Source organism: Thermobia domestica, chromosome 5, assembly GCF_964235325.1.
Source record: "Thermobia domestica chromosome 5, izTheDome1.hap1.1, whole genome shotgun sequence".
NCBI lineage: Eukaryota > Metazoa > Arthropoda > Insecta > Zygentoma > Lepismatidae > Thermobia > Thermobia domestica.
The window spans coordinates 279317979-279339807 of NC_137458.1; the positions used below are offsets into that span (position 1 = coordinate 279317979).

Consider the following 21829-nt stretch of genomic DNA (forward strand, 5'->3'; position numbering starts at 1 on the left):
ACAAAGAATGAAAACTATATTTGACGAACTCCAAACTCTATTTTAATTTCTTTCTTTTTCCTCTTCTTTTTTTAATTAAGCAACAATTGAAACCAGCTGAGCGCAAACTCGCTAAATATTGTCGGGATAACATTGCTCATACTATGGGCAAGTTTATTCGCCATACGTAATACAAAATAGCCAAAGCAAAATGAAAGCATATATATACGCCATCCGCACAGCAGGTGCGTTTTGAAGACACGAGTTAACTCGCCACCCACACTGAAGGAGTTATACAGACATGATACTCTTTTCCAAAACATGTTCGAAGGTTAGATCCTGGAAAAAAGAAGACGAGAGGACAATCTAGAACATTTTTTTCAAAAAATTTGATTTTTCATCTCTGCATATATATATATATATATATATATATATAAAAGGCTACTGATGATAGAAAGCTGCAGCTGCAAAGACAAAGTTTTGAAGGAGAGAGAGAAAGAGAAGTTTGTAATAAGTGTTGCAAAAATTGCGACATTAGGAAAAGCTTGTTATAATTGTATATGAATACTTATATAATTATTGAATATGAAAAAGGATCAACTAGCTTGTTTACTCATTAACAAGAAACTTGAACCCCCAAATTTAAAAAACGTTACGTGATGAGAATAACAGGAGGTAAACACGGTATGCTGGAACAACGGTAGGCTTGTTATAAGCGCATGTTCTCAATGCATTTTCCTCGTTTTAGTGGACGGAAGTATTCAATAATATAACTTTTTCTTAGATGTATTCATGCGATCTTTGCGTGGAGAATCGTAAGTTTGTTGTAACTTAATATTCATATATTACTGTAAAGTATTAAATGTGTTTTTAAATGACTTGTGTTGTAATTTTGTCGTGATGTGGTATGTCTATCGATAGGAAAAATGAAATTACACTTCTGTACGCCAATTTCACCAAAGAAAAGAGAGGAAGTTAAGTCATTTGGTTGAAATTTGTTGAGTTGTAACGGAGGTTCTGCCTGCCTCATTAATATTACGTTGATGTTAAAATATATATATATTCCTATTCATCAAGCATTTTTTCTGCCTTGTTTTAAATTATGTATTTTTAGAAATTTTGTTTCGATTTCTGCTGGAGAGACATATTTTAGGTGCTGATTCAGTATCATGATGTAGTGAGGAATCTACGTAAGAGCTGATCAATATTAGTCTGTTGAACGGCCACCGATGTGCCAGTGTCCATTAGCCAAAATTAATTATTACTGTTAAACAGATAACCCATTAGTACGTTTCTCAATATTTTTGTTTTCAAGTGGGGACTACCGTTATTGTTCAAAATGTCTTGTGGTCCATCCTACTTGTATTTCCTTCGAAAGCAAATTTATTATTATTATTATTATTATTATTATTATTATTATTATTATTATTATTATTATTATTATTATTATTATTATTATTACTTTTTGGACGAATATCCAATTCTAAGAGGACTTCAAGAACCTCAGTTTGAGAACCGCTGCTTCTAGTATATTTTTAGAATGAGAGAGAATTTTCCAGTACCGACTGCAGAATTACATTCCGAAATCTTTCCCTTTACAATCTATATGAATTTCATGTGTGAACAGGTCTTTTGCAGTTGAGTTACAGTTCTGTTAAATTTATATTTTAAATGCCATACAGTACATAATTAGTTTCTTGAATTTCATGTTGCTGTAGCGTTTTGAAATTGCTTATTTCCAAGTTCATGTGCTTAATGTGAAGTAATAATCACGCCAGATGTAATTAATGAAAATCGCAAACTTTGCAGCAAATACGTGCCCTGGAATTGGAAGTGAAACACAAATGTCAATGCACACGGAGTAAGCTGTTCCCTCCTATCAGGCGGGGAGCAGCGTTAGATGTGTACTTGACCACCTCAGGTAAGCCAGGGCAGATGGCATCGTCACAACTCCCTCCCCCGCCCCTTCCCTCGTATGTTGCATGAGTTGCTGCATGTTTTTTCAGTTATTCTTTTTTTGTTTTTTTTTTGTTTTCTTTTTCATTTGGCTTAAATTTTACAGCAAGTTCGGAAATTAGAAGGTGTTCTTGGAGAAAAGTTGTCCTGTTCGAGGAGTAAGAAATTACCACCTTTGAAACGAGGCGGACCATTAGAACACTATTTCTTATCTTCAGGTACGTATCAGTTGTTTCCTTTTGATTTTAAGTTGCTATTTCGTAGATATTCATATTATCTCTTGTGTTTGATTATTCCACAGTATTTTTCTTCCTCTGAAACGCATGCCATCCCTTTACCAAAACTGCTCTTTATCAAATTCTTTATAATATAGAAATAGCAAAGAGGATGGTCAACTACCCACTTATCACTGGTATGTCGTCCAATTTCCAGTACAATAATCAGTTATTCAGTGTATGTTGCAGAAGATTCATGTGAAAATTTTTCCAGTGCATGAAGAAACTTGGAACACATTGCGACAGATGCATCCTATTTTGAGTAAATAAAAAAGAAACGTTATCCCATGTATACACACATTAGTAGCTTTAGTAAATATCCGGATTGACTTAATTCTTATACTATTGCGAGAGAGGAACTGAAATTTTCTGTACCATGTTTTGACGTGTTCATTTGCTACCTCAGCACAATTTTTTTTTTTTTTTTTCATCTGGCTACGAGCTTCTTCCGCGATTCATTGGAGACCTAATTGAATATTTGTGCTATTTATGTGGAACTTCTGTCCTCGGAGGTGCTCCTTCAGAGTTCCAAAATCTATGATAATTACTCAGAGTCAACTCGGGACTGTATTCTGAGTGCGGTAGTGTTTCTCATTGGAATTGGTCAATAACTGTCACAGTTTTGGTGGCTGTGTGTGGTCTCGCGTTATCTTTTGGAGAGTGGCACCTTTAAATTTGTGTATAGCCTTCCGAATTTTATCAGAAAGTAAGTGTGGCATAGTTGTCAGCATTCACAGATTCTCCCTTTTTCAAGAAATCTTATATATACAATACACTGTGATCCCAAATTACCTTTGCCATAATCTTACTCACAGATGGCGCTGTGCGAATTCTTTTAGGGATTTTCAGTGCATGGGTGCCCTTCCTATTTAAGGCATGCAATGTTGTACTCATAACTTAATGGTTGTAACGATGTTGTGCCAAAAATCGTCACCTTCACATTCGTGACTAGCTGACAGCTATCGACAAGTTACAACTTCTTTCTCTCCTCCTTTTCGGTCAAAATTGTTTCGGTATCCGTCGAAACGAAACTGTGAAAACTAGTGATGGTTGATGATAACATCCAGAGAATGTTCACTTGTACAGTCCGCAGCAAAAAACCTGCAACATAGCATGGAAGTTTATTGTGAAACTACGCCTAACAGCCCAGGTAATCAACATAAAGTTATTGTGAAACTACGCCTAACAGCCCAGGTAATCAACATAAAGTTATTGTGAAACTACGCCGAACAGCCCAGGTAATCAACATAAAGTCTAAGTGGCACGAATCATGCCAGGAGAAACCTCGGCGTCCTCCCTTGGACACTTATTTTGAAGCAAAAGACTTCGTCGTTTCACAATAAACTTAATGCTCATGTTACAGGTTTTTTTTTTGCTGTGGACTGTACCAGTAAGCAACTATCACAACGTCAGGTACAACTGTCTAATCGTTCAGAATCACTGGTTTGACAAAATGACATCATTCGTCACTTTTTGGCGGACCTTAATAGAAATATCGATCGTCGATGTGTTTACAAGCTTTAGGAAAGCGTCTGGACCATTCAAATACAAATGAATGTACTAAGTCGGCCCTCCAAACTTACACAACAGTCAACGAGGAATTTCAGCGGCGTTTGAACCATCTTTCACAAGAAATTTAATCATCTTGAACCATCTTTCTGTACCAGAATTAACTGGTCCAACGCCATCTTGAATAAAAGATCATACGAAAGCAGCTGATAACTGACATGCCATTAAATGATACGGCTGACCTTACAATGCCAATGTATTTATCCCAGCGAAATAATTTCATAGCTACTACTTCTCTAATCCTCGATCCTTCCAGTCACATACTTATTGCTCCATAACATCCGGCTTTTTTGTTATCCGGCCTATTCGGCTTTTTTGTTATCCGGCCTATTCGGCTTTTTTGTTATCCGCCCTATTCAGCTTTTTTGTTATCCGCCTATCCGGCTTTTTTGTTATCCGGCCTATCCGGCTTTTTTGTTATCCGGCCTATTCAGCTTTTTTTGTTATCCGCCCTATCCGGCTTTTTTGTTACTCGGCCTATTCGGCTTTTTTGTTATCCGGCCTATCCGGCTTTTTTGTTATCTGGCCTATCCGGCTTTTTTGTTACTCGGCCTATTCGGCTTTTTTGTTATCCGCCCTATTCGGCTTTTTTGTTATCCGCCCTATTCGGCTTTTTTGTTATCCGCCCTATCCGGCTTTTTTGTTATCCGGCCTATCCGGCTTATTTTATCCGCCTATCCGGCTTTTTTGTTATCCGGCCTATTCAGCTTTTTTGTTATCCGCCCTATCTGGCTTTTTTGTTACTCGGCCTATTCGGCTTTTTTGTTATCTGGCCTATCCGGCTTTTATGTTATCCGGCCTATCCGGCCTGCCCTTCCGCCACATTAGGCCGGATACTCGGAGTCTACTGTAATAGATTGAAAAAAAAAAAAAAAACTTCAAATATCAACAGAGCGACATACCAAAGGCGTATCAAGATAAATGTTTTTCGAACCGGTCGAAGTTCGAAGTTCGGTCAAGTAACTCAAATTAATATATATCTATTTTTAAAGAAGTCCTATTACGTAATTTAAAGTCCAGAAATTTAAAGTGGGTACACACAAATGCCTGGGCCATATCGATGCGTTAACATATATAAACTTCAGAATAGAAGTGAGCTTAGTAATTGTAGGGAAGTGATTTATTACACTGGCACAGAAGGCCTTATTGAAATGAAGAGATACCACAGTGAGAAGAAAAGAAAGCAACTAAAGCGTATGTGTATAAAATTATGACGGAATAATGTTTAGGATTCACGGTAGTTTTATCCGTGTTATTCGGATGTTACTTATCATGATACGATGATTTGAAGGAATAATAAAGTAATGAAGAACAGAAGCTGATGACAGAGATATATTGGCTGTAAAAAGCTATTTAGTTATATTATGGTCCATTGAAATAGAATTTACCAGACAAAGGTGCTTGATTTGATGGAACAAATATACTTACTGGCGGCATAAACGTTAATTCACTGCAAGTGTAATTTACGTTTCCAGCTGATCTAGAATATGAATTAAATGTTACATTTTTATCTTCATAACAGTAATAAACATAAAATCTGAAATAATTTTAGATCTTGGTACTTGTAGACCTCCAAACTATGCTACACATAGTTGTCAGAAATCTTATAAAACGGCTATTAATTTCCAAACTATACTGTGGATGAATGCTGGAAATCTTACAGAACGGCTGTCCGTCCCCATCCATCCGTCTGAGGACGGTATTAGAGTTAAAACGTTAAGATGTACCAAGAAGGGTGTTTTGCAGTCGATCAGCGTTTCAATAATAGACTCTATCTCCTCCGCTAATCTGTTATTCAAACCGAAATAAAGTTGAAAGTAACCATTTCTGGTTCCAGCGTTTTTTCAGTCGAATCAGCGTTTGAAGGAAACGTATCGTTACCATCCACAACACTATGCCAAACCCGGAAGTGGTTGAATTTCAGAACTGATTTCTATAGAGTAAAATGGTAAGATATATTGGGAAGCGTTTTCCTCCTATCGATTCAGCGTCCCAAGACTAGGTCCCAGATCTTCCGTTAACTCTTTGTTTAAATCGGAAATGATAGAAACAGTCGTTTCTGGTTTTAACGTTGATCGTCATATGACAAGAACGGTAACAGATAACGGCAAGCGGATTTCGGCAGTCGATTCAGCGTTTCAAGAGAACATACCATCATTATCCACAATACTTTATCAAAACCGGAAGTGATCGGAATTTACAATTACTTTCGATTTCAATATTTCCATAGAGCAAAAACGGTAAGGAATACCAAAAAACTGTTTTTGACACAGATTTAGTTCCCCAAGAATGGGTTTTTTCTCGACTGTCATGTGTCTTTTGAAACTAGAAATGGTGAAAACCTACGTTTATTTGATCACAACACTGATCGCATAATGAATAAAACGGAAATCGTTAGCGACAAGCAGATTTTTCATCTGGATTTAGTACGAAGAATATGTTTCATCTCCCATTGTATTTTTTTTATTGCAACCGGAAGTGATAAGATGTCAGTTACCATTTCCGGCTTTAATATTTATCCCTATAGAACAAATATAGTAAGAGATAGAAGTAATCTCTTATCGTTATGAATTCAGCGTCCGAGAAACAGAATCTGTCTTTGAATTGACTCTTCTGATAACCAATAGTTATGCATGTAGTATTTTCAAGTTTCATTAGTGAATTCCCATAGTTTGGAAGTCTACCGACGAATCTCACGTTTTACATATATATGTTTTGTAATTATTGTATTAGGACTTCTGAAAAATAACTGTTTTAATTTGTATAGTTCCCTAACTGTGGAGGAAAACTAAGGTTTGTTGTCTCACCCACATCTTATAGTACAGTTACTATTCTTAGTAGTTTTTCAGTACGTAATTATTTTTTTCATGAGAAAGTAATTATTATTTTTGAGTGAGAGTGCCACAGTCAGTTTATGCCTTTGTGTTAAAATTTTATTTTATATTCTACTAAAATTTGTTAGTCATTTTTTTTTTTTTTTTTTTTGTCTTTTCATTTAACATTAATCGTATTTTAACCCATTTTGTAACTCACTTGCTAATGTCATCAAATACTATCAAATGCGTCAGCGGTAATGTGAGCTATAGAGCTCATTTGGTGTGCAACTTGTAAAAATGAGTTAGTAGGGATGGTAAAAGTAGCAGTACGAATCTATATGAAAGTGATTATGTTTGTGACTTAATAACTCTTGAACCATCCGACTGATCTCGATCAAATTTCCAACACAGATGAGATTCGGGCCTGGGATTGTTTTTATCATTTCACTTTGACGGTGGAACTTAGGGGAAGGGGAAGATATTTAAAAATGATTGAAAATGACCGATATATTAATGTCGAATTCATAGTTCTTGGAATCGCTGAGATAACAGTGACACTTCCGATGCCGCTTAAGTCCAAATTCAGCCCTCATTAGTATACCTAAAGGGGATGATGACATGTAAAAATAATAGAAAATGACTAATATTAGTGTCGAATTCATAGTTTTTGAGGTTCCTAAGTTGATTGGTGACAGTTTTGGTGCTCTTTATGTCCAAAATGAAACGTATTCTCCCCGTGCGAAGAACGGACATTCTGCTAGTGGCTAATAAAAGATAACGAGGAATAAAGAAAGAAGAATTACAACGTTCTTGAAGACAGTTGCACTGGAGCCATTAAATAAACAAAGAGTGTTAAGAAAGAGATTTAAAAATACAAAGGAAATAAAAAGACAAATAATACGTATACATAAATGAAGAGAAGTAAACAAAATGGAAGGCAAAAGATTTTGGGGGAACCGATAGAATGGTGATATATGAATATTTACGTCTTTTCTGATGAAAGAAGGTAAATTAAGATGAAGATTTTTTTTTTAAAGACAATGCCATGAAAATTCATTCGAAGGTGCATTTGCAGTGGTCTGTGTTCGGATATGTAGAATCTGAACAGTGTAGACAGGGCCGTCCCTTAGGTGGAGCAAGTTGGGTGGCTACCGCTGGCCCCGCGCTATAGGAAGAAAGAATTAAGCCTTTACGAAAGTAAAAAGTTTAGTATTTCTAATTCATTCTTGGTATTCACAATATTTAGAGATGATAAATATTATAAAAGTCACTTTTACTACTGTATATTATTAATGTCCCGAAGCACATACAAATAGTAGGATATCATTCTTATTGATATGAGAGAGTCAAAATTGGTGCAAAATATATATATATATATATATATATATATATATATATATATATATATATATATATATATATATATATATATATATATATATATATATATATATATTTTTTTTTTTTTTTTTTTTTTTCATGCTGGGTATGGAACCTTACCTACAGCATTGGTCTTGCAAATCGACGGTACGACTCGGACAAGAGAAGCGTGGTCGGTAATAAATATAGATAGAAGAGTGAGTTTTCCAAGGGAGAACCCAGGACCGTGATAGTTTAGGAAATAGACGAAATTGGGGGTAATCGCAACTGCATTTTTTTTTTTTTTTTTTTTTTAATATTTAAGGTCCCTTTGTTATACTCTTCAGGCTAAAGGAAGCTGATGACTAATGAAAATGAGTGATTATGTAAGACTTGGTGGAATGAGAATGTGAGGAGAAACAAGAGAACCCCCGAGAAAACCCGGAGACACGATTTTGTTGTATGATCGTTTGAGCACAGACACTTAGCTTTCAAGCCTCAAACGACTCATCGACTTAACAATAACGTGCGACCGGATCTTTCTCTTCAATACTCTTTAAGCCCTTTTTATTTTGTTTTTACACTGATAACATTGTTATTGCAGGACTGATAACAAAATAACGTAACAGACTCTTTTAATCGTAAGATTTTGCATTAATTCTACACGCGTAACAATTTTAAGAAAGACCGAAAATAATTTATTAGTTTTTGTTATTTATTTTTGTGCAAAACTTTGCAAATATTATTTCTTTTTCTATTTTCTTGCATTTTCTGCCCTTAAGTTTAATTTTTCAGGCCTGATTTATGCTATATGTGGTTTTAATTTCTGTGATATTTTATTTATTTGATTTGTTTCTTTGTTTAATTCTACAGTTTGAAAATTCCTGATTCTTGACTGAGGTTGGTTAAGTTAAAATGACTGTGGCATAGTTACGTAGTTATATAAGATTTACTTTTGTATTGTTATTTAAGTTTACAAAATGAATGCTAGTAGATAAATTTAATTCACTATCCATTATACACTTTAAATTATATTTCGGATGCATGAATGTAGAAATAATTAGTCAATTAAATCTGCAACAATTGTTGATGAAATGCATACTGTTTTACCAGTGCTTATTTGTGATGATGTGTTGTACATAAGATAGTACGTACTTGTGAAATTGCGCGCAAAGTTTCTTGTGCATTATTTTGAAAGATGTATGGTATTTATCTCTCGAGCAGTTTCAGCATCAGGTTTGCTTATTTAGGTTATTACACGAAACTGAAGGTAAGTATTAATAATATGATCTAATGCAATTGTGGTAGTGATATTCTCATAATCCCTGAAGTTACCTCAAGGAATGATTTTACAAGACAAGAGTTTTTCTTTTAGATGAGTGTACAGTCGTTAGCAAAAGTGCGTACTTGCCATGTATTGAATATAGTTTTCTTCATGTGGAAATAAATAATTATCAGGAATACCGGAAAGAATAAATATGAGTACAAGTTTCTTGTCGTAGAAAGAGTGTGATTCTCAGGACCTATTGAAAACTCTGAATACAATTTTCTTGACATAGAAAGAACGTACTTCTCATGACCTCTGGAGAGGATAAATTTGAATGCAATTTTCGTGACGTAGTCACCATCATAATCATAGATATTCTGCCTTTATTGGCAGGTCACTTGCCGCAGCTGAGAAGCTTCCATGCTCCACGGTCCTCCGCTGACCTTTTCGTCTTCTCGTATGATCTTTCTGTTTTTATATCATCCATTAATTGTAGTCTCCTTCGCCCCCTTCCTCTCTTTCCCGCCATCATACCCTCTAGGGCGTCCCTCATGATACAATCTCTTCTTAGGCAATATCCCAACCAGTTTCTCTTTCTCTTCCTAATAATATCTAAAAGTGTTCTTTTCTCACCCACCATTTCTAACACACTCTCATTCGTTTTCCGCTCGACCCAACTAATTCTTTCCATTCTTCTCCACACCCACATTTCGAAGACGTGACGTAGAAAGAGCGTAATTTTCAGCATATACCGAAGGGATAAATCAGTACAATTCGTTGGCGTGTAAAGAACGTAATTTTCAACCGGAAACCGTATTTAAATTAATTAATTCATTTTTGGAAATTTGAACATACATGGGATGAGGGATGACAACATGTTTAATTCAAGAAAACTTAAGATTCAATAGATAAAACTATAATTTATTAGTTTTATACATTTAATCTTTACAAATAGTTCATTTTTTCAATATTATCAGTGTTCACAAGATGAAGAAAATACTTACACAACTAAAAAAAAAAAAAAAAAAAAAAAAAGCCTCGTGAAAACTAACTTTGTACATAGCGCTGGCTGTTTATTGTTCATGGCTTATTGATAAACTTGAAAAAAATCAAATTCATGTTAACTTTAAATTGTTAACGGTTTTTCTGACAAGTAAGTTTACATTCCACTTTCTACATCAACAGACAGACAGACAAGTGAAAATTCAGAATATTGCACCAACATTTTTTACCAACGGAAAAATACATATATCAACCTTCAAATAGTAAAAAAGAAAAAAACTTCATTTTGTAAAGTATTTTTTCATTTCAAGAACCAAGTTGAACATTTTTGTTAAATGACGATTTCATGTACTTTTTCCTCTCATAAATATTTCCATAAGAAGATAGGAACCCACCCACATATAACCAATTTAGCAACAGTTAGAAGCAGTAACGACGCCAGCGTTAATGTAATTTCCGGGGGGGGGGGGGGGGAGCAGATGAGCAAACTTTTGGTGGAACAGCTATTTTTTTATATATATCGAAAATAATAGTTTTATTCTTGACTTACAGTGCAGCATATCTAGGAGGGAGGGATAGACCGAGCCCATTCGCCTTTTACCCCTCTAGTGTCATCATTAAGTAGAAAACATTGACAAAGATGCTAGAGAGCATTGAAATGGTTTGGAAGTGTTTTTTTAAATCCCCGGATTTAAGATGAGAACTTTATATCTAACAGTTAGCAGTTCTGGTCTTTTGATTATTGATTGGGAGTTAAACGAGTACGTCAACAGCTAAGTCATGACTCTGCGACGTTTACTCAAACGTATACTGTACTGATACGCAAAAAAAGATACAGGTTGAGGATAAATAAAAAGAAAAAAAGAAAGTGCTGAGGAAATCAGGGTAGTTTAAAAACAACTCAAAACTGGTACAGGCTGAGGATTTCCAAAAAACAAAAGTGCTGAGGAAAATATGTAGTTGAAAATCAAACCGGTAAGTGCTGAAAATTACATACCGCGGAACTTCTATACCTTACAGGTAACCTAATATGGCGGATAGTTAGATTGTGATGTCTAATATAAGCAGGAAAATTCGATCGCATGAGAAGTACTCGATAGGTGTACAGAGAAAGATACATCATAGGCTAAGTTCATTTTAACAAGCACAAGATTGAATTACGTAATAAGCATTTGTTTCTGCGACGGTGAATTTTAAAATGAGTGAGTAGGAGCGTACCCTGTGCAGAATCCTTTCTTATAGTATAATCGAGATTTAAATTTCACTACAAGATGATGATAATCATAAGAACTTCAAACTAAATTTAATACGTTTAAATTAGAAAGAAAATAAGTAAAAGTTTCATTGATGATGTACAATAGATAGATATTACAATGAGCTGAGAAGTGGCGACACTTCGCTACTAGTCGCTGTTGCCTGTCTTTAATATCCGCAACTCCTCCTCAATCGAGATGAGGACTTCAGATTCTCTAAAGCTGTAGTACGCTGATATAAAGGCGGCGGCAATAACCAATAGGGCAAACCCATCGCCTTCTTAGTGTTTTACTATAGTTTATATAAGTTCAAAGTATAGTTTAATATTATTATACTGCACGGATATAAATGATCACTATTTGCAAAAATATTTAACATTTGTATCAGTATTTGTAATGTGTTAGGAATAGTAGGAAACGCAATCGTAGTTGTTCCCATTTGTGATTACGCTTCGAAGTTAAGGAAATATATATTACAACAATATTGAGAAAACAGTTTGAAGAGTTTCGAGTATTTTGAGCTAGATAAAATTATATATATTAATGAACTATACCGACAAACTATACGAGGTGATTCCTCACATCAAAATAAGAGAAAAAGCTCATATGAACCTATGGCGAAAGTTCATAGTTTCAGAGCTAGGGCTGTCCAAAATCGCGAAAAAGGTACATTTCAACAGGCCCTACATTTCGAATTCCAGTAACTGTGGATGGCGGTCGTTATCAGCGTAAAGGAAGCCACGCATACACAATCCAAAAGTGCATATTTCGTCAATTTTCAATAGGTCTGCAGGGTATTCCCTACAGGATGTAATTCTCAGATATGCTCTCAATAGAGTTTTCAGATATACCCTGCTTTCAAGGAGGGTCCAGAGTAGGCAGGAGGTAAGCCTTGACAACAATGGACATCCAATGCTTCCGAGGGAAGTCGGAAGTGTTAGGAACAGGCAGCTCCATGTTTTTTTGTGTTCCGAATAACGTGTGATGCGATGTATTTCGTCACGGTATATTTAACATTTTCTTCACTTATAAGCGTGGAAGAAAACATCGCAGCATGCGTTTTCCCGAGTACGAGAGACCATGCTGCTGACGATCCTTAACACTTCCGACATCGCGCCAAAGGATTTTGCGTTCCCTGCTATCAAAACTTATCGTTTGCCTACTTTGGACCAATCATAAAGTCAGAGCATATCTCAAAATGCGGTTGATGGCATGTCTGGGAATTTCACCGTGCAGGGAATACTCTGTGCACCCATTGAACATTAATGAAATGTGCAATTTTGGACTGCATATGCATGACTTCCTTTACGCTAATAAGGACACCATCCACTGTTTCTCAAATTCGAAATAGGACCTCTTGAAATTTGGTTTTTTCGCAATTTTGGACAACCCTAGCTTGAAACTATGCACTTTTCCCCACAGGTCCATATGAACTTTTTCTCTTATTTTGGTGTGAGGAATCACCTCTTACAGTTTGTTGGTATAGTTCATTAACACCCTATATATATATATAAGGTGTGATCAAAAAGTACGGTGAATGTAGTTGCACTGGGCCATCTATCGATGTTTTACCTATTTCAACTACTAATCCCGCTAGCCTAAACCTTTGGTACAGTCAGTCAGTGTCGAGTTTGAACGAGTTGTGACATGTTAGTTGGCTTCCAGGGGCAGAAGAGTGAGGATGTGTTAAGAGTGTCTGTCGCGCGCCATCATTAAGTTGTGTTCTAAGCTGCAAAAAAAAGTGCCAAAGAAGTTTACGAAATGTCAAAATTAGTGTATGACGATGAAGCTGTGGCATTGAAGACTTGTTTACAAATGGTATGAGCAAGAGCGCCCATGTTGTGGTTTCCAAAGGGGAGGGGGAGGGGGAAGTATAAGCAACATTTCAAATGTTGTCCCAAATTTTGCGGTAACTATTCTAAAATATCTATTGGGTTTTCGATCTTCCGAAGCACAATTACTTCTAAAGGAGGGGGGCTGATGGGCGCCTTTGGGTACGAGCGATTCAAAAGCGGCAAAGAGTTGATTGAAAACGAGCAACGATCGAGACATCTTCGACGTCAAAAAACATGTAAACGTACAAAAAGTGGCACATATAATTTGTTCAAACAGGCGAATGACTAGTCGAGAGCTTTCCGAAGAACTAAACATTTCGTATTGGTCCGTGAAAAGCATTTTAACTGCCAATTAAATGGGCAGATAGTTTCCTTCTTCATACGAAAACTTGCCGTGCCACACTTTGCATTTTATCCGCGAGTTTTTGGCCGAAAAAAATGTTCCTGTCTGTCCACATTTGCTGTGCTCTCCATATATAGCACCATGCAACTTCTGACTCTTCCCAAAAATTAAAACCGTGCTTAAATGAAAACGTTTTGACACCATTTCTGACACTGAGAGAGCCATGACAGAGGAGCTGAACGACCTTCCAAAAGAAGCTTTCCAGAAATGCTTCCAGTCATGGAGATTTAACGTTGAGATAAGTGCATTGCTAGCCAAGGACAGTATTTTGAAGGAAATTAAATCAAATTCAATTTTGTTTCTAATAAAATTATTCACCGTATTTTTTTGATCACACCTAGTACATATATATTGTAAACTATTAGTGATTATGAGAATACGAGTGTGTGTTTCAAGGCTTAATCACTTGGTATTATGTAATGTAATTCGATTTTAAGTCTGTGATTGTTAACTTCTTACTGTTTTATTTTCATATTCAGATGAACGTATTATGGAGTATGATATTGATAAATTAATCTATGAGGCGAAATCTCCATATCAGAAGATACAAATATTTCATTCGCCGAGTTTTGGGAATATTCTAGTCCTGGATGATCTGCAAAGTGAGTATCTCTACAATTTAGTTCTTTCGTTCGTTATTAGGATACAGTCTAATTCTTATTTTATTTTTAATTTAAAGAAATGAATAGATGGTATAATATATTAGGATGATTAACCAATTCAATTAGGTATCCGAAATTTCGATGATAAGCAATTCAATTAGGTATCCGATAGCTAATACACTTCAAAATGCTGATTATTCTCTGTATCCAGTGCCACGATTTTATACACATTCTTTCGTTTACATGACATTTCCTCTATTGTTTCAAATCTTGATTCTAATGCATCATAGTGATACCCTGATACTCTGCATACTAACACATTCAATAATGATGTTGGCTAGTAATGGTCTTTATACAGTTAATACTTAAATCAATCTACAGTATGGAGCCTCGGTAGCTCACTAGTTTGCTTCGATCTCAGACGAATGATGAACAACATAGTGTCTGTGGATTTTCTCGTGGTCCTTCCTTTTATCCCACATGTCCGTACATTCTTCCATATTATTCTTGTTCAATTTCATACATGGTTATCAAAATAATTGTAACACCATTTACTGCAAACACGTAATGTTTGAAAGTTAGTAACACTGAACATTTGTGCAGTAACTGTTTTCTGTGTAATAAATCACTTCGTTCGTCATTGCAAGAAAAACTATCTTACATATTGTTTTTGTTATTTGAGTTTTCTGTTAATGTTTAGTATTTGTTCTTTTAATGATTAGTAATGTATGCAGTATAGTAATGTATTAGTATGTATGCTTGCAAGATATGTAGGCAGTGTTTCCAAGCTCCTAGTCTTCATAATTGAATTACCTAAATAAAAGAACAAAATAAAAATATATAACAAAAGATATGATGAAAATAAATCTATCCAGATTAAAAGCTAAGTTTAAAAAAAAATCTGTGAATTTTATTAAAAATAGAGGCAATATAAGCTCTAAGTAAGAACCTTGTGAAAGAACTTGATGCTGAAGTAGAATTTAATAGCAAACTAAATTGATATACGGTATTTTTTAGATTTAGCAGAAAGTGATTTGATCTACACAGAAACTCTGATGCAGAGAGGGAAGGAAGATTATAAAAATAAGGAAATAGTCATTTTGGGTGGTGGAGATGGAGCCCTCTTGTGGGAGCTACTGAAAGAAAATCCAAAATTCGTTACTATGATCGAAGTAAGTATTGTCTGAAGTTTTGACTTTTTTTTTTTTTTTAAAGATTGTAGTAAGATCACTGATCTTTTGTCATCTTTTTTATATTTGAAGACTAATGACTCAAAAAACAAATGGTGTGTGTCGCAATACCGTTACCAATCCATTCGCAAAGAGTTAATTCTTTCTACAAAAGTACATTCTCAGATAAAGTTTTTTATTTCTTGAATGGCAAAAGTTTGGAAAATACCTAATGTACTTCATTTGTAAAGTTTAGTACACTCGACGACAAGTAACTATATCCAGTTAGCAGTGGCAGCGATAAGGGGGGCAAGAGGGGGCAGTTACCTACGCACTTTTTTGAAGTGACCCCTTAATGTATATAGTTTTATTTGGAAATGTAAAGTTTTTGTATGTATTACTGGTTCATAAAAAAAGTGGTGTCATATAATATTTGCCTTTGCGTGAGTACCTATTGATTATTTGTCTTCCGATGGAAAAAGCTACAGGAATTACGTTTTAATTGCCATTCAAAGCAATAAATATTACAGTTGCGTATTTCTTTAAATGTAGTAACATGTGCTAGTAGTATTTATTGTATTTCATTTTCTAAGAGTAATAACATACATTTAATGGCATGAATGGAATTAAAAATATAAGTTGTTCATTAATCTTCAGTTTTAATATAACTTCTACAAAACAAGCCTCATTATTCATTATGATTCATATTATGCTTTCTATTTATTTGTTTTTCAAATTTGTTATTAAGTAACCTGATCACAATTTTCCAGATAGAATTTTAAGATTTTCATAAGCAAGGAATCAAATCTCTTCTTACACCTTCGTTGTTTGAGTACAAAGGGCTAGTACCTATCTGCGTTGCTCTTGTCAATTTACTTAATAAAATATGAAATACGATATACGGTATTTTAACTGAAAAAGGTAGTATCCTACTAGTTACACAACCTTTCGTCAAACAGTGTTAGAAACAACCAGGAAAACTAACGTTGATATAATATTCAGATCATATCTTGCCCTCCCACTTTTAACGTCCAAACGCCGCCACTGCCAATTACCGAAGTATGGTATTGTGTCCCCCTCCCTCTCAGTATAATAGAAAACCGTTGTTTTATTGGTAATGTGAAGATAAAGTTAGTATATTCACATTGTTTTTAGCTTGGAAGAACGGTTTTTCGTGATACAGGGTTATTAATTCCGCGTTATTTCAAAATAGATTTACAGAGTTGTGCTTATATTTTCTTTGTTTCAAGTTTCGTTGAATTAAAACAGCCATTTGATATTTCTCTTGTATTTATTCTTTCAGATAGATGAAATGGTTATGAAGGCGTGTAAAGTTCATCTCCGTAGCTGTTGTGGGAATTGCTTAGACAATTACAAAGCGAGCAATTATGAGGTAATATTAGTAGTATAAACTAACAGGGTATGATAAAATTACTTATTTTTGTGTTTCTTTCTTTAATGTGGCTGCGTAGAAATGGAAAAAAGTTGTATGGCGTATCATTTCACAGCATCTTTCTAATGTGAATAAGAAACTTAATTAAACGTGACCTGTGTGTCCAGCAACCAAAAGTTGAAGCTGTATATATTTGAAGGAGAGGGAAGGATTCAGGATCTGTTCAAAATGTATCGGTACTACAGGAAGAGAAAATGTCAAATATATATAGAATGGGTTAAAATCCTTTAAAGTAAGATGCTTTACGATACACCGTTGCTAGTGCTTCTGCCGTGCAAAATATGCCCCATGGAAGTTTGCAGTTGGAATCTCCTTCAAACAGTGTGTCCAAGCTGCTTTCACTCTTTCCCCATTGCATGTCCTTTTAGGCTACATTTCATTTTGAAGGAAGAGAAAAAAGTTAAATCAAGACCAAGCCTGGCCAGTAGGAAGGCTGAGAGAGCGTTGGCATGTTATGCTTCGAGATACATTCATCACCTGTTATCACATTAAAAAAAAAAATAAATAAATAAATAAAATAAAATAAAATAAAAAAAATCAGGCTCCACGTGTTCAAACAGTACCTGACAAATTGATACACGGGTTTCTTTCTGTTGTTCGGACAAAACTTTTCTCATCTGCAAATTGTCTGATACTTGATCCCTGACAACAGCACAAAACAACTACTAACTTCAGGGCGCAGTCCATACTCTGGAAAGACTCACACGCAACTGAGCCGGCTGTCGTCATATACCTGACATCCTCCACCAACGCCCTTTGGCATGGAGACCACCCTGCACTCCTTCTCCTTAGCTAGAAAAAAATCAATCCCAATACTTTTTGAACAGTCTTTATATATGGAGAATTGAAATTCTGAGTTTCAAAATTTAAGTAAGCTTATCAAGTAACAATGCCGTGAATATTTTCACTATTTATTCCTCTTCCAGCAGAAGTAGATTTAACGTTTGCTCTAGTGCACAGAGATTAAAACACATGTGCGTGATGCCAAATAAAATTGTTCTCTTTGGTTTGTCTGAATACTCGGCACAAGAATGCCATAGACATTTTTTTTAAGGAGAGGAGGGGGGAGAAGAAACCTTGCTGATCTCTCGTTTAAACTTTCTTGCCTTACAGTCATTACCCGTAAATTATTTTGGTGCTTTTCCCAATGAAACACTAATTTATGAAATATAAACAATATCTTAGAATTTATTTCGAGAAATTGTAAGAACAAATTTTTCCCATTAAAAACTGTAGAAACAATAGCAAGATGAAGAAAATGAACACTTGTGTATGAAAATATAACTGAAAGCTGTACGCGGATGAGTCAGCATGAGAAATCAACTAAGCCTAACAAAAGACTGATGTACAGCCTTGTTCAGTCTTGGCCATCCAACTTGGCGGACTATGTTTAAAAAGTCATAGTCCGACAACACTGTGTGTACTAAATTCTAATATTTTGCCTCTAAATAAAGTTCTCAATTGACCAAAGAAAATACACAGTTAAGTGATTTAATTTTAACCCTGGGTAAGAATACAAGAATTTTCAAAAAGAACTGTAATTAAGATTTTTTAACAAAATCTTTGGGTAGTTCTGTATATTTCCATTTGTTTCCTCATGATTTCGTGTTCTTTCTCACTTTTATACTTCAGAGGAACCTCCAAATGGCTTGAAATATAAAGTAGTAGTTACATATAAGTTATAGAATAGTCAGTCTATAATGTTGATTTTTTTATTTAAGTAAAGTTAGGGTTTTTTTTTTTTTTCACCAGTAAACCCAAACAGCAGCAGAACATATGGATCATAAAACGTGTTAATCCGTTCAAACATCAAATTCTATTCTTCAGCCCTCTCCTTTACCCCCGCGAGGGTAGAAATCTAGAATTACGACTGTTTTGTGTCTCATATTTCAATAAAGCCAAACATACAATACTAAAGTTTAATCTACGCTGGACAGACATAAATTCCCTCTCATAGTCAAAGATAATTTTAGAGCTGCTCAGGGATAAATAAATAAACTGAAATATTTACCTACCACCGTTTTGAAGTTTGGTTTCGTTTTAGGTTTTATTTTTTTCTGCGCCGAGATTATACACTGGCTACCCAGACCATTATGACCACCTACCTAACAGTTGATATGTCTTTCTTTGACTCGCAGGATAGCAGCAGTGTCGTTTGGCATGGAAGCAATGAGACATTCATAAGAAGTGGATGCATGGCGCACTACATCTGCACACGCAAGCCATTTCATTCGTGTAAATTTCGCGGAGGGGATCAGTGAACTCTGATCTGACATTCTGTGACATCTCAAGTGGGCTACGATTGGGTGAGTTCGGTGGCTATTCCAACAATTAAAATCCACCACTGTGCTCCTCGAACTATTTCAGCACAATGTTGGCCTTGTGACAAGAATCATTGTTCTGCTGAAAGACGCTATTCCCAGCTGGAAATGTGACCGTTATGATTGGGTGTACGTAATCAGTAATGACTTGCCGATAGCCAGGAACCGTCATGGTTCTGTCCACACGCACTATCGAGCCCATGGATGACCATGTGAAGGTTCCCCAAGTCATAATCGAGCCACCGCCGACGTGTCATCATACTACTGTGCATATCTCGAGCATCTTTTCCCATGGAAGACGACAGATTTTGACCCAGCTATCGATCTAATGAGGGTAGTATCTTAACTCATGGGACAATATAACGTTATGCCATTGCTCTGCGGTCCAATGACGATGGACGCGTGCTCATTCCAGTCGAGATCGAGGATTTCGCGGTTAACATTGGTATACAAGTGTGGACATTGGCTGCAGAGGACCATATCTAACAATGTACGGTGAACTGTGTGCTTTGTCCACTGTTAATTGTGATACAGTTTGCCCCAAATCCTGCTGTATCAACCATTGGCGCAAATCCCGGGGGAATGAGGGGGACATGTCCCCCCAATAATCCAATTTGAATTTTTTTTTGGGGTGGGTGGGGGAGAGTTAGAAATGTAATGATTTGTGTCCGACTGCCACAAAGGAAAGTGAGATGAAATTGATGTCCTCCAGAATAAGCCTCAAATCTGCCTTCCTCCCAATGTTGAAGGCAAATGTGCTCCTCTAATCCTCCACAGCATTGTTTTTCAAACATTGCTATATACAGATGGTGATCAGAAAAATGGAAACACTTGAACGAAATTGCAACTTACCAGATTAATATGGTGCCGGGCCACCTTTCGCCTTCAGAACAGCCTTGATGCGACGTGGGATGGAGGCATAGAGGTCGTGAATGGTAGCAAGTGGTATTTTACACCATTCCTCGTGCAGGGCATCGGCCAGTTCTGTGAGAGAGGATGGAGGTGGAAATCGTCGCCGGAGTCGTGTTTCCAAGACGGACCACAGATGTTCAATTATGTTGAGATCTGAGGATTGGGCGAGCCAGGGGAGGTGTTGAACATTATCCCTATGTTCCTCAAACCACGCTGCAACAACGCCAGCTGTGTGAATGGGTGCGTTATCATCCTGGAAGATGGCGTCATTGTACGGGAACAACATCCGGACCATAGGATGCAAGTGGTCTCCTAAAATTGCGACATAATCGTTCGCAGTGATTCGTCCGCTAAGTATGACCACAGGACCCAATGAAAACCATGATATTGCGGCCCACAGCATCACCTAGCCGCCGCCATTTTTCACAGTTGGGCTGAGATACTGCAGATCATAAGCTTCTTTGGGCGTTCTCCACACATAAACACGGCCCGTGGTTGGGAATAGGGTGAAGGATGACTCATCCGACCATATCACACGTTTCCAGTCCTCAACGGTCCAAGTTGCATGGTCGCGGCACCATTTGCGGCGTGTGAAAGCGTTATGGTCCCTGATGAGCGGTTTGGCCCGTGCAACACGACCCCGTAAGTTCATGTCATGTAATTCGCGGCGGACTGTGATTGTCGAAACAGGGTGGGGGAGGTGCTGATTGAGTTCCTCCATCACTTGCTCCGCAGTGGTACGACGGTTCTGCGTGACAATGCGCTTTAATACCCGGTGTGACCTGTCACTCATGATTTTCTTCCGCCCACTGTTCCGCTTCCCCGATGTGGTTTTCCCGTGTGTTGTGTAGGCCGTCATCACCTTCGACACTGTCCCACCCGACACACCTAACACAGTAGCCACTGCCGTCACACTCACTCCACATAACCGCGCACCAACAATTTGTCCTCTTTGAAAATCTGAGAGGTCTCCCATTTTACACTACCTCCGTCTGCTGCAGCCACTGGACACTGCTGTTCCACTGCGCCTGACGTAGTATGGAGACCGACCTAACACACCACCACCAGCGGTCCAGCGCTGCGGGCGCCACGACACCACTGCCAACCCATACATCTGACGTGTTGCCAACTACAGGTGTTTCCATTTTTCTGATCACCATCTGTGTATGTATATATATATATATATATATATATATATATATATATATATATATATATATATATATATATATATATATATATAATAATATGGGAACGGTCTTACTCCCCCCTCACCTCCAGTGTTGAAGACAGATTTGTGCCGCTGTATCAACTTCGAAAGTACATGACATCCGACATTTTCAATGAGGTATGGATATTCTATATCTCGTGGTTTGGTGCTGGTTTTATCGTTCTTCCCCCCCCCCCATTCCCCTTTGGAAGATACGAACCACGCCAGCTCGCGCTCGTTTCCGAGATGCTAGTTCCCAGCCATTTGTTCATCACAATCTGGCCCCTATCAACCTATGATATATCACCGTCCTTCCCCATTCTTCACATAAGCATTACTGATCCGAGCGAGATCCCTGTCGCCGTCTGGCGAGAGGTTCTATACTGCACCGTGCTTCTTACGTCACCCCGAATGACTTCGTTCAAAAAGTGGCGGATGGTCATAATAT

General features: G+C 36.7%; 1 protein-coding gene across 3 annotated transcripts in view; it reads left to right on the forward strand.

The window, feature by feature from the left end:
* Window positions 1–21829, forward strand: part of Sms (spermine synthase) — a 56267-nt gene that overhangs the window by 23490 nt on the left and 10948 nt on the right. For all 3 annotated transcript variants that reach the window (XM_081760146.1, XM_081760145.1, XM_081760144.1), the window contains exons 4-7: window positions 2042–2153; window positions 14194–14316; window positions 15334–15488; window positions 16789–16878. In XM_081760146.1, the coding sequence (XP_081616272.1) occupies window positions 2042–2153; window positions 14194–14316; window positions 15334–15488; window positions 16789–16878 (480 nt within the window). The remainder of the gene's footprint in view (window positions 1–2041; window positions 2154–14193; window positions 14317–15333; window positions 15489–16788; window positions 16879–21829) is intronic.